Source organism: Notechis scutatus, chromosome 3 (genome assembly GCF_049901735.1).
Source record: "Notechis scutatus isolate UNSWTSFEM ecotype Mainland chromosome 3, rNotScu1.2, whole genome shotgun sequence".
Classification (NCBI taxonomy): Eukaryota; Metazoa; Chordata; class Lepidosauria; order Squamata; family Elapidae; genus Notechis; species Notechis scutatus.
The window spans coordinates 33,256,692-33,273,448 of NC_142011.1; the positions used below are offsets into that span (position 1 = coordinate 33,256,692).

The following is a 16,757-nucleotide window of genomic DNA, read 5'->3' on the forward strand; positions in this document are numbered from 1 at the left end:
GCGGTTTCAATTTCACACGGCACGACAAGGATGGAAACTACAATGTTTCTGCTTAATCGTACATTTTACTATTACTATTACATACTAAGTCCGGACGGGAGGATTACTTTTGTTTAAACGCGCCCTAAGGTTTGAGCTACGTTGCTGGCGGTGAAACGATCAAGCAGCGAATCAGTAACCCGCCACTTTCGCAGGGCACGAAATGCAACAAGGCAACCCTTGCGAGATCTCTCTCGCCACAATAACGCCTCCTTCCTCACATGCTCTCCGCGTCTTTCCTCCGATTGGTCAGCCTCCTTTTCCCCTCTTCCGCAAAACGGGCCGCGGTCATTGGAAGGCTGTCAGAACGTTTGAGCCGTCACCGCCGCGCTCCGGCGGCCGCCCGATCGTAACCAACGACAGGGCGGCGTAAGGTATCCATCTCGGAGCGGCGACCAATAAAGGGGCGACCCTCCCCGAAAGCCGAATGTTGATGTGGCTGGCTCAGCCAATGGGAGCGACGATAGCCTGCTCGTGCTGCTTTCGCGGCAAAAAGGATTTGGCGCGCAAACGTGTGCGAGGCCGGGACCAGCTGGGAACAATAACAGTGCCGGAGTTGAGCGCGAGCGGATCGGCTGAGCTCGCTGGGTGGAAAAGACGGGCGGGAAAAAGCTTCAGTTGGATTTCGGCCGGGGCTGGGAGAACCTCGGAGAGACCCGACTGGAACAAGGCTGGGCAGCTGGGAAGTCGGCACTGGCCCGGAGAGCGTGGATGGAAGAGTGCCCTGCGATGTGCTGCTGTCTGTAACCCCTCCACCCACCCTTCCTTCCCCTTCCCTCCCGAGCGGCGCCCAGACAGGACTCGCCGATGTCCTGCACAGCCGCCCTCCTCGCTGTCGCCTTTCCACGTACGGCCTTGGCTGGACACCATTTCCCGGGCCTCTGCTCTTAAAAAGAGGATGGGGCGTGTTCCATCCTACCAGTCTCTGCCATCCGGTGTCTCCCTCCACCGCAGCGGCCGGGACGATGGCATTAGTCCGCTGAGGCGACTTTGATTCCGGGGTGGGGGTGGGGGGGGGCTCAAGCCGGGGAGTGGGGAACAGTTTTGATTTCCTGCGGTGTGTGGAGAGGAGGGGGCCAACCGGGGCTCCCTCCCCTGCCCTGCCTTCCTCCCAAGTTCTCGGGCATGTGAGTCCCAGCGCTTTGTGCCATGTCTCTGGAAGGGCTGGAAGTAACTCAGAATGTGGCAGACCTGGAAGCCTTGCTGAGGGGAGCGGAGGCCATCCATGTGATGGAACAGCAGATCGTGATCATTTCCACTCCAGACCAGCTCCCCGCGTCCGAAGGAGACCACGACACCGAGCTGCTGCTCTTTGCCACTCCACAGCCCGCCAGATTGGAGACCGTAACGCAGAGGCCTGCTCTGGAACGGCCACCGGTAATGCCACCGCTTTTTCCTGTAGCTGCCTTCCAGGAAACCAGGCGTTTTGCCAACGGCGAAACGTGCTGCTAAATGTGCAAAGCGTGTCACGCGTGTAGCATTAATGCATTAGCGTGTTCATGATTGTGTGCTGTGAATGGTGTTGGGGGGGGGGAGGGGGTCTTTTCATGCTAGCCAAATAATGTGTAGGCCGTTTGTTTAGCGCTGGGTGGGACCTGATTCTGGAGCATTTCTCCAGCAAGCTGCAGGAGGGGCTGTGGCGGTGCTGGGTGCAGAAATATATAAATTATTCTATCGGGACAGTAAAAGCTGCGTTGGACTAGAAATAATGGACGCTCAGTCGTGATAAAATGAGGATTGTGATTATTTTTAAACCCTGTAGTAAGAATTCAGTGGTCGTAAGCCTGCTTGTCTCTTGCTTTGTATAAGATTCAGCTTGCTTCTATTTGAATCTGAGCAATGGGGGCCATTATATTAGGGCGACCTCTTTCTGAGTTTCAAAGTTAGAGAATAGCAGGATAATGCTAGCAGTTCTATCTCTGAACTGATATAATTGTTTTTAAAACACGCATGCCTTTGTCAAGACTTTCTGGACGACTATAATTATAGGAGAGTTTTCAAACTTGTGACTGAAATAGTGCTGCTTAAACGTGGCATATGCAGCAAACTTGCGGGAAGGGGCAGAGTGCTCATGAAAACATGCAAAGAAATGATTAACTAAAAGGCCTAGGCCTCAAAATGTGAAATAGTAGAACTTAATCATGCAAGATGTTCCTCTCTAACCTACATAGTTAATATTTTAGTCTGATAGTTAAATTTCTTATTTATAATTGTTTGCAAGTTAACTGAATTATAGTTGGCCGCTTCTTTCTTTACAGAGCAATAGCCTGCAAATGTTGTTAATGAGGCAGTTTCACTTCCTGTTACAGGATGTTAAGGGCTGAGTTCTGTGCAATTTGTTCTTGCAGTAACAAAAGCAAATGTTTGGCTTTGGTTGTGCTATATGTTGCTTTCTGTGGAGCAGCATACTGCTTGATCCTTATACAAAAGAGAAGAGAGTTCCAAAAGCAATAAGCTTGCCATGGCATGCAGAGGACGTAAGTGGCTTCAGCAATGCAAGTCTCATTGCTATTCTGTCCTGGAATTAAAGTGTTTAAGCTGGAAAAAAAGCCTAAGGATGTTCCAGTGTTATTCACATACAAAACTATAGACAAATCTTTATACAAGCATATACATATAGAAATAATGTCAACATTAATTTTTGTCTACTACCTTTATCAATGGCTGATGGTGATGTACACTTTTTTTTTTCTTTAAAACACTTTGGAAGAAAAAACAAACCTGGAAAAATAAGATTTAAAAATATTTGTGCATACTATTGTGCATGTAATGTGTATACAAAGAAATAACCAGGTCTTTCAAGGGTGCTGGAGGGAGAAGGATTTTATAATACTGATCATAACATGGGAGTAAGTGCCATCTGGATTTTAGATTTCTGTACCACAGACTGTCTAAATTTAAATGTGCGGATCCTTTGGGTACAACTTCTGAGAAGTTAGGCTAAACATTTCTGTTTTACTGGACCAGTACTTGCTTTGTTTAAAGCTAATACACTCTTCACGTCTACAACATGTTTCGGCTATGGCCCAATGGTAGAGTGCCTTGTTTGTGTGCAGAAAGGGTCAAAGTTTAGGAAAGGAAGAAAAAAAACCTATTGCTTGGAATCTTCCTGAAAGAGACAGTAATCTGACAAAGAAGGGGACTTCTTTGTTCCTTCATGCTCTTAACTACCTATGGGGTGGTGTATCTGTGACCCCTTTGTTGAAATGATGAGAATTATATTGTAAGCCTAGGCAAAAATGCTGGTCAGGAGTGAGAGCTCTTGTTTGTAACTGAAATGAAGGAATGATGTGGAAAAATATGCTTGGCCCTGAAGTTACCTACAATTGTTCTATAAATGTTATCAGACAAACTATTTCAGTCATATTCTTCCACATATTATGGTGATGAAGAAAGGGACTGTGTGCACTAATTCTATCTTTAGCACCCACGTGTTTATTATGTTTGCAATGGAGTCAGTGGTAAGCATGTGCAAACATGGCACTAAATATGTAATGTCAGGTATGAGATTAGGGCTTCTGATAACGTACTGTAGCAGACTGATATAAGTGTACATACGTATGTATTTTTCACATATACAACTGTATTCTGAATGTGGATGCAAACCCTTCAGAATTATGTTTGACTCCCTAATGTCCCTATCTATATGTTTTTACCAGCCTTTCAATTTTATTTTTAGGACTAGTTCTAAACTTTTAATTTTGTAATTTTTTGTTTTATTTTGTTAGCTGCTTTGAGCTTTTGTTGATTAGAAATATGGGCTATACCTTGAATTTACCAGTATACATAGGTGTGCAGGGTAAAACTGGCAGAATGCCATCTTTCTTCTATAGATTGGTAGACAAATGGAGAATGACTGAAAAGATTTCAAATGAATTTTCTTGTTATTTTATACAAAGGAAAACCATTTCAGCAGATCAGTTTGCTTCCTACAAAAAAGTGTAGTCTAACTTTCCTCCATTAACTATGTAAATGTTTTTTTTCGGTCTTTCATAAAAGAATGTTACAGCTTTCAAATGCCACATTGTAGACATTTGATGTAAGTATTATTGCTTCTGTTTCCATGTCTGTATTAAGAAATGCTGTTCCTGTTGAACTTTGGTCTATTGTGTAGAAGGTAAAAATGACATTATCTTTCCGAAGAAGAAAATGGAAGCTTTCCTGTAGCTCCTTTCCCTGCTTTCTCAATCAAGCTATTTCATTTAGCATTATGCAAACTTGCACTTGTTATTCTGTTAAAACTATCACTTGCTGTATTGCTTACTTAGGATTTTCTTCCTTAGTGGTCCACCACTGGTGAACTTGAGCTCTTGGAGTTTCCTTGTGCAAGAGTTTGATGGACCAATGTAGCAAACATTGTTGCTCTTTCTCAGCAGGCGGAACAAGAGAGGTGATGCTCACAATGTTTTTTTGCTAGCTTGACATCCACTTCCCACAGAGGCCCTTTCTGTCAAGGAGCCTTCAGTACATGGAAGCTTTACAGTTGATTCTTTGTTTTAACTGTGGGGATCTGCTTTTTGGGTCAAGAATCTGTAATGAACTTTCACTCTGTTGTCTTATGGGGTGCCTGTTATTCAGAGAAAGTTTGAAAATATCTGATTTATCCATCATGGAAGCCATTGAGTAGTGGGCTTGAGGGATTGACCTATAAGGAATGGAGGATGCCAGTGTCCTAGAACGTTATTTACTTGACTCTTTGGCTGACAAAGTAGTGATACGGAGGATAAGGAAGGAAGTTCTCTTAAAAAAACAAGAGTATTTCTGGATTAAATCTGGAAAAAATATTTCTTATTCTAAAGTATTCAGCTTAAAGTTTTGGCATGTTAGTGATAGCTTTTTAGATTAAAGCATTTTCCTGTTCTTTATATGATTAAATGCTTTTTTTACATTAATAAGTATATGTAAAATCTCACTGATGGTTTTCCTTTATAATGGACCTGCAGTAGAGTTCACCATGGCCTTATTGATTGTTTGACATTCTGCTACCTTTTCCACCCATGTGCTCAGCATGGCTCAAAAACTGGAGATGCCAGGTTATGTAACAGCATAGCCAAACGTACACTGAAGCCTCTCAAATTTAGATTCTACCTGAATATTATTCAGATTACCCTTGATGTTTTCAGTCAATTTAGTAATGTGTAATCATTAATTAACTTAATTTTGGGGGGTTCTGACACAGTTCTTTATATATAAATATATATATAAAGTTCTTTATATATAAAAATAGTATTAGTACACTTTTGTACCTCTTTTGATGAAACAAGGGGATATTCTACTGGAAGCACCCAACTGAACACTATTCAATAACTCTTTCCTTATGGAGGGATAAATAGAGCCATAGTTCTACATTCAGGGCTCATCTCGGATTAAGGATACAGGGGTCCTGATTTGTTGAATGGATGTTCATTGGGTGAAAAGTATCCTCTAGCACAGTGATCCCCAACCTTTTTGACACCGCGGCCCGGTACCGGCATCAGCTGGGCGCCGCAGCCCGGTACCGGCATCAACTGGGCGCCGCCATCTTTTTTTGACGAAAAAGTGCTTCCGGTGACCTCACCGGAAGCACTTTTTCATCAAAAAAGATGGCGGTGCCCAGCAACCAGCGGCCCGGTAAGACTTGTTCCGCGGACCGGTACCGGTCCGCGGACCGGCGGTTGGGGACCCCTGCTCTAGCAAGACTGGCCACAGTGCAATAGGGCCTCAGATTATTTTCCTAGTGGTTCATTTTTGGCCACTGTTAATTCATTTAAAATGAAAATATTTATGTCTTTTTCTCATTTCTTTGCAGTGATGATACAGTGCTTGTATTTTTCACACAGACTTACTTCTATTTTGTGCTGGTAAAAATGCCATGCCTCCTGCAAGCTAGGAAGGGAGAAGCTGGTTGCAACATTTTATGGCATAAATGTGACAGGAAAAGACAAGCTCATAGACAGATTGTTCATATTAAACAGTAATACTTCTCATGACTAAATTAAAAATTATTGTCTTATTCATTATATATATTAACCATATTCACTAGTTTCAAGTCTCACCCTCATTCAGAAGGCATTCTTGGCATCAGTTTTCCGTATCCATATCCATATCTATTTTGCAGATCCAAACTGGTTTAATTACTGCAGCTTTTCACCCAGGGCCTCTAGAAATTCTGGTTTTATGATGATGTGAAGTGTTTTTAATTTATGCTGGGTTCATGATTCCTTTTATTGTGGGAACTGCCTGTTTTCTAAGGTTTCATTCAGACATGTGTATAATTACTCCCTTAAGTATTTTTGTCATGCTTTGAGATCCTCTGAAATGATTCTAAGATATTGTGAAAAATATCTACCAGTCAGAGATGTATAAGAATACATTTGATCAATGTTAAACCAAATCAATTTGCCCAGTTTATCAGTTATTGTCTCTTATTTTAGCTGCCTGACTTGTTAGGATTTCAAATGTGTTATACACAAAGCAAGTAGGTATATATATTCAAAGGGCTGAAGGGTCTCCTCACAGGTGGGAAGGGTGAGATTTAGTTTCATTACTTACCTCTTTCATTAAGATACTTCTGTAATACTCTATATTGCAAAATAAAGCCCAATTTTGCAATCTAAAATATAGAAACTGGGTTCAATCCCAGCAATATCAATGACAATTCCAGTCCCAATTCAGGGAAACTATGACATCTTTCTCTCTTAGCAATTATTTTAAGAATGGTCAGTATTAGCCATTCAGTTGTGTCTGACACTTGGCAACGTTGTAGGCTCTCCATGCTACCTGCCAAGCACACAGAGGCATCAATTCTTCAATCATCCATTCTTAGTGTCTTAACTCTCACATCCATACATTACGATAGAGATTATTGCTCTAACTAGCCTGCTTTTGGTATTTACTGTATGTCACTATCTCTGTTTTTCCTGATCTGTGCTTCATGTTAATAACATTTGTCGTATGGCCTAAGGTTATACTGTGTTTGATTTCAGGTGTAAGACGGCCATCTTGAACAATTTTTAATCCAAGGAAGATAAATTCTCGAACTACTTCAATATCCAACTTGTTGATTTTAAAGATTTTACATCAATCTGATTTAAAAATATGTTTAAAAATAGAGGGGAGGATAGTTGGGACTGTTTAGAAAATTAATAATATGGCATATGAAGACAGGGCAAAAGGCAATGACACTACTTTAAAATTCTGGAATTGGGAGTATGCACTTTTCTCTTTGCTTTATCTTCACCATCTCATTTCATCTTGATATAAGCTTTAAATATATTTCTTGTGCCCAGATAATGTATTTAAGACATTAGGACAATGTAAACAAAAGAGAAGAAAGTATAGAAACAATAGCAGTGTTCCTAGATTGAACATTTTGATGGGTGTCATTGGTCAAGAGACCAGGGGTGGGATCCGAAAGGGTTAACTACCGGTTTGGTGATTTACGAGGTTCGGTGATTTACGATGTGCTTCCCTGCACGCTGTGCGGTGCCTGTAAATCGTCATCAGCACACTCCGCACAGAGAAGCAGCCTTTGAAAAAGCACTTTTTTCCTGCTTTTTTAACTGCAGCTGTGCTTCTCATGGCAGTTGAAGTTGAAAAAGCAGGAAATAAAGGTCAGGTAAGAGCCTGGGCAGACGGGTGGGCAAAAACATCAGCAAACATAGAACTGGTTCTATATCTGCTGCTCGTCAGAGCTACCAGTTCTACAGAGGTGGACAGAACCGGTAGAAAGCCACCCCTGCAAGAGACTAAGTCAGCAGTAAAAAAGAATAATGCATATTCCCAGTGCTTACTCACTGTTAAGTTCATAGACAAGGTTTGAGAACTGTGAATAATTCAAACAATGCATTCTTAGATCAAATGGAGGTCAATCTTAGCTAAGCTCCATCTGAGACACCTGATCTTGGTGTGTCTTAAGTGGCAAAAGGACAAAAAGGAATTAGGTTGTCCTTTTCTAAAACTATGGGTGGCTATGAGTATAAGGGAAAAATAAAAAGAAGTTTCTTCTTAAAGTTACAGAAGCAACAACACATATAACAAAATGTAACAGAAATAGAAATACAACATTTCCATATCATACACTATCTGTAAATAACTGTGTGATCAAGTTATATTTTAAAAATCTTATCATCTGGCAGGGCTTGTTAAATATACTTGTTTATACAAGTGTATATATATATATATATGGATCTTTGGTTATTCGGGTTTTCTCCCGCGTAAGATTCAAAGTATCTAGGCAACGTTTCGATGAAGTCTCATTCATCATCTTCAGGCTTGCTTCTTCGGCTCTGTGCTTCTCAGAGTGATGTGAGCTTTCAGCTGCTTCTTCCTTCTAACTGCCAGTGGGGGTGTGACTTGACTGGGTGGGGGCTTGATGAATGAGACTTCATCGAAACGCCGCCTAGATACTCTGAATCTCACGCGGGAGAAAACCCGAATAACCAAAGATCCACACACAAATACCCGCGAGAACCTCAGAAAATATATATATATATATATATATATATATATATATATATAGTCACCAGGGATCCACGTGCGGATGCCCGCGAGAGCCTCAGAAAACATATATATATATATATATATATATATATATATATATATATATATATATATATATATATATATAGTTTTCTGAGGTTCTCGCGGTATTTGTGTGTGATCTTTGGTTATTCGGGTTTTCTCCCGCGTGAGATTCAGAGTATCTAGGCGGCGTTTCGGTGAAGTCTCATTCATCAAGCCCCACCCAGTCAAGTCACACCCCACTGGCAGTTAGAAGGAAGAAGCAGCTGAAAGCTCACATCACTCTGAGAAGCACAGAGCCAAGAAGCAAGCCTGAAGATGATGAATGAGACTTCATCAAACGCTGCCTAGATACTTTGAATCTTACGCGAGAAAACCCAATAACCAAAGATCCACATACAAATACCCGCAGAACCTCAGAAAATATATATATATATATATATATATATATATATATATATATATATATGTGTGTGTGTGTGTGTGTGTGTGTGTGTGTGTGTGTATGTGTATGTGTATGTGTATATATATATATATATATATATATATATATATATATATATATATATATATATATCTGTTCTATACAGTGAGTATATGTAAAAGAGATTTGCTTTCCTATAGAAGCAAAGATGCCTTTAAAGAACAGTATCTCCAGCTGGTGATTGCTTTGTTGGCCATGTGTTGTGGTTATTGCAGATACTGGCTTATAATGTACTTACATAGTTGAATGATTCAGAAGAAAGCCTATTTCAATTTTGTGGGAAATTATATAAGCAAGAAAAAATATGATAGTTTGGAAGTATAGACATATAATTTATGTCTAAAGACATCAAACTCCATTTCATTTCCAATGTACTGGTTTATCATTTGTTTGAAGTGGTGTAGGGTTTCCTGACTAAGCAGGGGGCTGGTATAGAACAGCGGTCATCAACCGGTGAGCCGCGGCTCACTGGTGGGCCATGAGAAAATTTTGGTGGGCCGCAGAGAAATCTCACCCTCAGAGCACCCCCCCCAAAGCAATTAATCCAGGCTGCACAGAAACACAAGGCTGCGCCACCCACATGGCCCGTGGGAACCCTTTCCGCCCACTCACTCCTTACCTGGTAAACTTGCCTGCTAAATTGCTATTTTCCCTTTTTCCGACCATCAGCTGTTCTGCTGTGCAGGGAGATTTAGATTACTAGGAAGCAGGAAATGGTTGGATTTCTTGCTTTCTAGCTAGTCTTTAGATCTTCGGCTCTGCTTTTAAGTACAGCCGAACCTCCCTTAGGACTGAAGGTTTGCTTGCAAGCAAATTCAGTGCAGACTCACGGCAAGCAAATTTGAGAGACTGAGCTAGCCGATGGCAGATAGATAGATCACTGAATGATTCTGTGAGCAACTCAATCTGCCTGCTTTGCCTGATTTTGGATAAAGGTTGCTCTTTTTTTATAAAAAATTCAATATTTATATAAATATTTATAATATTTACATACAAGCCCTGCCCAGCCAGTCACATGACCACCAAGCCACACCCACAAATTAGGCCACACCCACAGAACCAGTTAGTGGTCCCTGGGATCTAAAATTATGAGTTTGGTGGTCCCTGAGGTCCAAACGGTTGGCCTCCCCTGGTCTAGAAGACCTCCAAGGTGCCTTCCAATTCTGGTATTCTATTCTATTAATAATTTGTTACCTTCTTGAATTGTCCTAGCCTCTATTTGTTTCTGTTACCTGGATCAAGGTTTCCCTGCCCCCCCCCAACCTTGGTACATACCTACTAAAGGTTATCAATTTTTAATTATGTTAGGTAGTAATTTTGTGTAATTGTCATAGGAAAACATAAAATTATGCCTGAAAAGTTAACAGGAAAGAATAAGGTGATTATATCCTAAGCTATTATTTTCATTGAACAAGCTTCCATTAATTGATGTAACGCATTGAAACAAGTCAGGAACTGTGTTTTAGAAAGGATCTTCATCTCTTGTGCTTCCCCAGAAAAAGCAGGTTCACAATCTGGGAGCCTCCTGGAATCCCTGCTCTTGGTCAAGGAACCAGGTAGAAAGCTCCAATCAGGAGAGCCCTTGTCTAGCATCAGCTAGTATGCCAGTTGTGCCCTTAGCTTTAGTAACAATTGCTATTGAAGTTTAAAAGTACAAAGATTAAAAAAAAAACAATGCAAAATAAGAAAAATACAGAAAAAAGTGCATAGAGATAAAAAAAAAGCGGGGGGAATATATAAAAATACATAAAAGATTTTCACTTCATCAATGTAATTTCAATTTCAGTAGCCTATGACATCCTTCTCATTTCAACCTAGAAACACTTCATCCTATATCTTACCTTTATCTCTTAGCAAATGTATATATTTAAATTTATCTATAAAGTATATATTGGTAAATTTAATATATATTAACCTTAGACAAGTAATTTTTCATGTTCCTTTCATTTACTGTAGTCACTTACGATAACTTACTCTTTTTTCTAGAAATACAAATATCTTCTTCCCATCTCTTGAAGCTATAAAATCTTTAAAGCTTTATCATTCAAAGTTAATCACATAAGATTTCATTAAGAACCTACTACAAACATCAACATACTGAAATGTAATCCCATTAAATACTGTCCAACAAATTAAATTTGTTCTCTTCATCTCCTTTTAGTAACTCCTTTTGCAAGTTTGACATTTTCCTTCAATTTTAATACCATAGCTGATAACTTTCTCTAACAATACAAGAAAAAAAATATTTTCTCATATCTTTATCACATCTTTAAAACTTCCTTCCATTCAGTCTTGGTCAAATACCCATTAAAAGCTGCTAGGATAAAATATATAATTTTAACCTTAGTTGAATGAACCAACTTTTTAAATCTTGTTATTTTTTAAGTCTTGATGTTTATTCCTTTTAAGTAGTGTCCCAGAAACTGGGTTTTTTTCATTCTCTCTTTATCTTTTCTCAGGAACTCCTTCACACATCTCTTTTGTAAGTTCAAAATCAAAAGTATCCAAGACACTCTTCTGAATTGAAATCCACACATCGAAGTCTCTCTTCCGATTTATTATTTATGTGTCCCTTTTGCTACTAAAATATCACCAGTTTCATATTTAATCCTTTATATAACATCCTTGTCAATGTCATTCTTGTATGCTGTCGATTTTAAATCCATATCCAAAGCAGCCTGCTTCTGTTTCTCTTTTGTCTCCTCTTTTGAACCCATTTTTATAGAAATGGACAATCTTAAAAGAAAGTTCTACATTTTTGCAAAATATCCAGGAATTCTTCTAGAGTTAAAGCACTTTTCTCCATTCTATATTAATGGGTCTCCTCACTTAGACTGAATACTCTGAGGACAGTGATGTGTGTATCATTTGCAAATTAGATTTAATCTACAATTAATTTGATCAACAAAGGGCTGCATTTTAAGATCACCTAAAAACTTCAATTGGCCAACATGCAATGGTCCTCTTGCTTCCTGTCCAGTCACATTCCTGCAGCACTCATTGCCAATCTGTTTCCAAGTACAGTAAAATTCAAAATGTTAATTACTGCCTTTAAAGCAGTGATCCCCAGCCTTTCTGGACTGGCGGGGGGGGGGGTATTGGCAATGAGAGGGATAGGAGATGGTTCTGTGCAAGTGGTGTGAGTGTGCGAAGACTCTATTTGTACAAATGAAGCTTTACATGTGATCATATGTACTCCCCACTTGCACAAATGGAGTTTCCTCTGCTCGCCTGCTGCTTGTGTGGCCCAGTTCTTAATGGGCTGCAGCCTCAGGATTGGGGACCCCTGCTTTAAAGCACATATGCCTTCCAACCTGCTTACCTAAGACAATAAGACATTGCCTTTTCTCTATAAATTCTGCTTATTTGACCGGGATGGTTAGGACTGTGTACTCCCCAACTAGAGTGTGCTATGGGAGGTGATTTGACGGTAGATGTTCTTGGTGGCAGCTTGCTTCCTATGGAACATCCTTTTCCTTAAGATGACAGTGATCCTGGGGCATACTAAAATGAAATGGTGGGAATGGTTTGCCACAAATGGAGACAATGAGGGAATGTAAGATAGGAGATTATCCAGAAGGTCAGCAGTTGGTATAGAATTGGTCACTGTTTGTCAGTCAGTGATGTGGCAGCAATGGCAGAGATAGAATCAGCAGAAATTCCAGAACCTCATGGTACTATATGATGAGTGGAAATAGTTGCTCTGGGTGTCAAATGTGCTAGATACACCCCCGGAATGGCCCCCACTCTTGACCTTGTAAGGGCTATTAAAGTGACTGGATAATATCAGTTAAACTTCATAGACAATCGTTATGATAGTCATCTAAGTTTGTTAATCCAACCTCTAATGCAATAGAGGAGGGATTCTGATCAGAGTTTTATTATCAGGTTCAATCTGAAACAGATAGAACAGCAAGCAAGATGAGCTGCATGGAGACTGGAAAACCAAAGTTGCTGCTAATTTTTGCCCTTAATGTATTTTAAAATTGAGGAAATGAACACATTTTAAATATGTTTATCAAAAATGTAACAGTTATTTCAACTAATTAAATGTAACAATTAATTTTCCCCAAACCCATTTTTAAATATTTATCTAATTCCATATTTTTGCAGTGTAGCTCTCATCATGCCATCCGTCTGCCTACAGTATCTATCATCTATCATTTTAATTTTATTTATTCGTCCAATTCATCACCCATCTCATGGTTCAGGCTACTCTGAATGGCTTATGTTTAAAGGCAGCCCTTAATAAAAATAAGATGTGTAAATACGCTCCTAATTTTACATGATTGCTTCTTGTTTAACTAGAGCTTAAATGGTGTGGTTTTTTTTTACAAATCTCACTTATTTTCCAGGTAAAACGGAAATTGAATTTGGAGACTGACCATCAATACATTGCAGAGAACGCTCAGGTGGTTCGAGGAAAAGCAAAAAATCCTATAAAAGGTACCAGTATATAGATGGGAACTCTGGTACTTTAATTTCTTTAGCTACTTCAAAAACCCTTGTCCTAGTGGCTAAATAATGCCAGATTCTCAATACAATTATTGAGATACACTGAAATTGATCCAGTAAAATCTCAGAAATGACTGCTAGTACTGGGATACTGGAGTATTGATGCTTTTTCAAGCTTTTGAATTTATGAGGGAAATTTTGTTGCTGAAATGACATATATTCTGCAAAGTTGGTTTTGGGGTTTCAGAATTTAGCACCCTAAAAATCAGAGATTTCATTTTTTTAAGGGTTAATTTCCTTGAAACACAGACATTTGTTTTAACTCATGGCTGAGGTGAAAGCCTCATCTGAGTTCACAGTTGGGTTTGGCAAATGATGCTATCTTACCCACAATTGTCCATTCATTCGTTCATTGGAGTGGTGCAGTGGCCTAGAGGTGGAGCTCTCATCTCACAATCAGGTGGCTGTGAGTTTGATCCTAGGTAGAGAGTCAGATATTTCTCCGGCACATTGAGAATATATCTTCTGAACAAAACTTCACATTGGTGACAGGAAGGGCATCTGGCCATTAAACACACTGCTAGCTCCATTCAGTTGCCCAGACTCCACCCCACAAGGGATTATGGGGTCATTAAAAGATGATCATTCGCTTGTTTGTTTGTTCATTCATTCATTCATTCATTCACATGTATATGTATATGTGTATATATATATATGTATGTATTTTATTTTATTTATTTATTTATTAAATATATATGCTGCCCATCTCACACTTAAAGGAAACTTTGGGTGGTTTACAATGTACAATCCATCCAAAATATCTAACCAGATTCAATTCCTTTAATAGTACAATCCATTTTTCATATCCCTACAATGTATCTTGTCAACATACTTGGTCAGTGTGGGAAAAGTGAGTGGTGTTTCTTCCTCTCTTTCTATTTCTAAGGTAGTCATTGCAGCTTTCAGGCTAGATGAGGCTTGAGAGAATGATAGAAACGCTGAGCCTTTCTCCAACAACATTGCTTTCTTTCTTGTCAAATGAATAGTGCAAGCTGAGCACATTGATGATTTAAGTTTGGAATTTATTTAAGAAGAATTGCAGCTGCTTTGCTAGTTGTAATTAAGCCCTGATTCATCCCCAGGTTTAAAGTCTCCTGGAGAGAAATCCCGCTATGAAACTTCTCTCAATTTGACCACCAAGCGCTTCTTAGAGCTGCTGAGTCAGTCTCCTGATGGTGTTGTGGATCTCAACTGGGCTGCTGAAGTACTAAAGGTGCAGAAGAGGCGTATCTATGACATAACCAATGTCCTGGAGGGCATCCAGCTCATCACCAAGAAATCCAAGAACCATATCCAATGGCTGTAAGTAGAATGTCACCTGTCTTTCTGCCAGCTTTTAGTTCTGATGATGTTCTAATTAGGTCTGATAAATGTTTGTTTGGCTCCATTATAATGTAACCCATTCATAAGTAGAGTACCGTCTGTACTTAGTTATATATTAAATTGCCACAGTTTCCATTTATGTTATTGGTATGTGTTTTTTATAAATAGTTATAGATTATAGATTCTTTGTATGCCTGTGCCTATATGTGCTTTCAATCAAGAGAATTAGAACATGATAATCTGAATTATCCTACATCAAAATTACATAGTATTATATATGTGTAAGAATACTCTGTTATAACCTTACTTCTGTACATTTGTGCATTTTCTGGAAGTATACTCAAAAATAATATTTGTCTTTTTTTTTTATTTACTTCAAAGCAGTACCGCAGGGAAGAAATTTATTGCAAGGAAAAATCATATTAATAACATTAGACCAGTGAAAATATCATGAATAACAGTTCATTAATCTGTGCTCAGTTTAGTTAAAAGTGAGACAATAATTGTAGATGAAAGTTTGATCAATTGCATAAATAATTTTAACTCATCAATTTCTACATGAACATACAATTGTTGCTTATTGTAAACTTATGTTCTGAGAATTTAGTATATTTTGCTGCTTATTATCTGATAGAAATAAATACTTTTAAATATGAAAAGTGAAGCTTTATGGGTTGATGGACTACCCTGTTATGGCAGTAATCCAACATTCTTGCAAAATGACAACATTATTGCATATACTATTGGTACTATGGCTTATAGATGAGAGACTCAGGGAAAATTTAAGTTTGTAGATGTACAAGAAAACTGGTCACCAACAATATGATATGATGGTTAAAATATTGGATTACAACTAAAGAGTACTCTTATAGGCCATAGAAGCTCACTGAATTATTTTGGTCAGACATTATCTCTTATCCCAGTATATCTTACACCTTCATTATTACAAAGAAAAGTTGGTAGGAGTGGAGTGCAATTCATACCATAATGAGATCCTGAAAGAAAGACGTAATATAATTCTAATAAATAAATGAGAAGTGAGCATGCTTGGTGACCACTGATGAGAAGAAAGTGGAATAATTTAAGATGGGAAAGGAATGACTTTAGGCAAATTCCTGAAGCTTCCTACTGATATTATACACTACCAGTTCCAGAACATTTTAGAGGCAGGAAGTAAGAATATAAAAACCAAGCCTAAAATAACTTAAAATCTCTCAGGATTTATTAGGCATGGTCACTTGGAAGAAGATAGTTGCTTTTGTCACTACTTTCCAGGCATTTCTCACAGAAAGGTCCCCAAACAGGTCCACTATGGTGGTTTGACATTGAAATGAGACACAGGGAACTGTCTCTGAGAAAAATGCCAACCCTGAGAGAACTCAGGTAGCAGTATTTATTGAGCAAAAACACAAGCAAAATACAGTCTGCATATTCAGAAAACAATGACCTCAACAGGAGATTACTTCACCAGCTTGAGAACACACAATCTTGGAAAATCCCAGATGTTACCTTGCTAGGATGAGATCATACAGCCACGGAAAGTCTCATGGGAAAGTTTGGAAAGTCCCATGAGAAAGCACAACTGTGTATCTTGTACCTTGAACTTTCACCCATTTTCCTATTCCTTCTAAACTGGCAGAATCAAAACAGAATGAGGCACTCTGAGCAAAGATACTCCTACCCCCACCAAGAATGCCCACATCTTCCTAGACTTACTGCTAGTTATACAAAGGCCTTACAGAAAATGATAAAATGATCAATAGGTTATATTACCACATTCCCTCCTTTTTTTATTTATTCAAAGATAGGGGGTGTTTTAGTGGCATAGTACACAGTTCCCTCATGACCTGATCCCTCACGCCGGAAGACTGAGGTACACATTTGTAATAGATTA

The 16,757-nt window shown here is 39.1% G+C and overlaps 1 protein-coding gene across 1 annotated transcript in view; it reads left to right on the forward strand.

Annotated features, from left to right (window-relative positions):
• The first annotated feature begins 485 nt into the window (after positions 1-485).
• The window catches only part of E2F1 (E2F transcription factor 1), a 29,544-nt gene continuing 13,272 nt past the window's right edge, over positions 486-16,757 (forward strand). Inside the window, exons 1-3 of the mRNA XM_026681690.2 lie at positions 486-1,416; positions 13,381-13,471; positions 14,623-14,842. Of these exons, the coding sequence (XP_026537475.1) occupies positions 1,189-1,416; positions 13,381-13,471; positions 14,623-14,842 (539 nt within the window). The 5' untranslated portion in view covers positions 486-1,188. The remainder of the gene's footprint in view (positions 1,417-13,380; positions 13,472-14,622; positions 14,843-16,757) is intronic.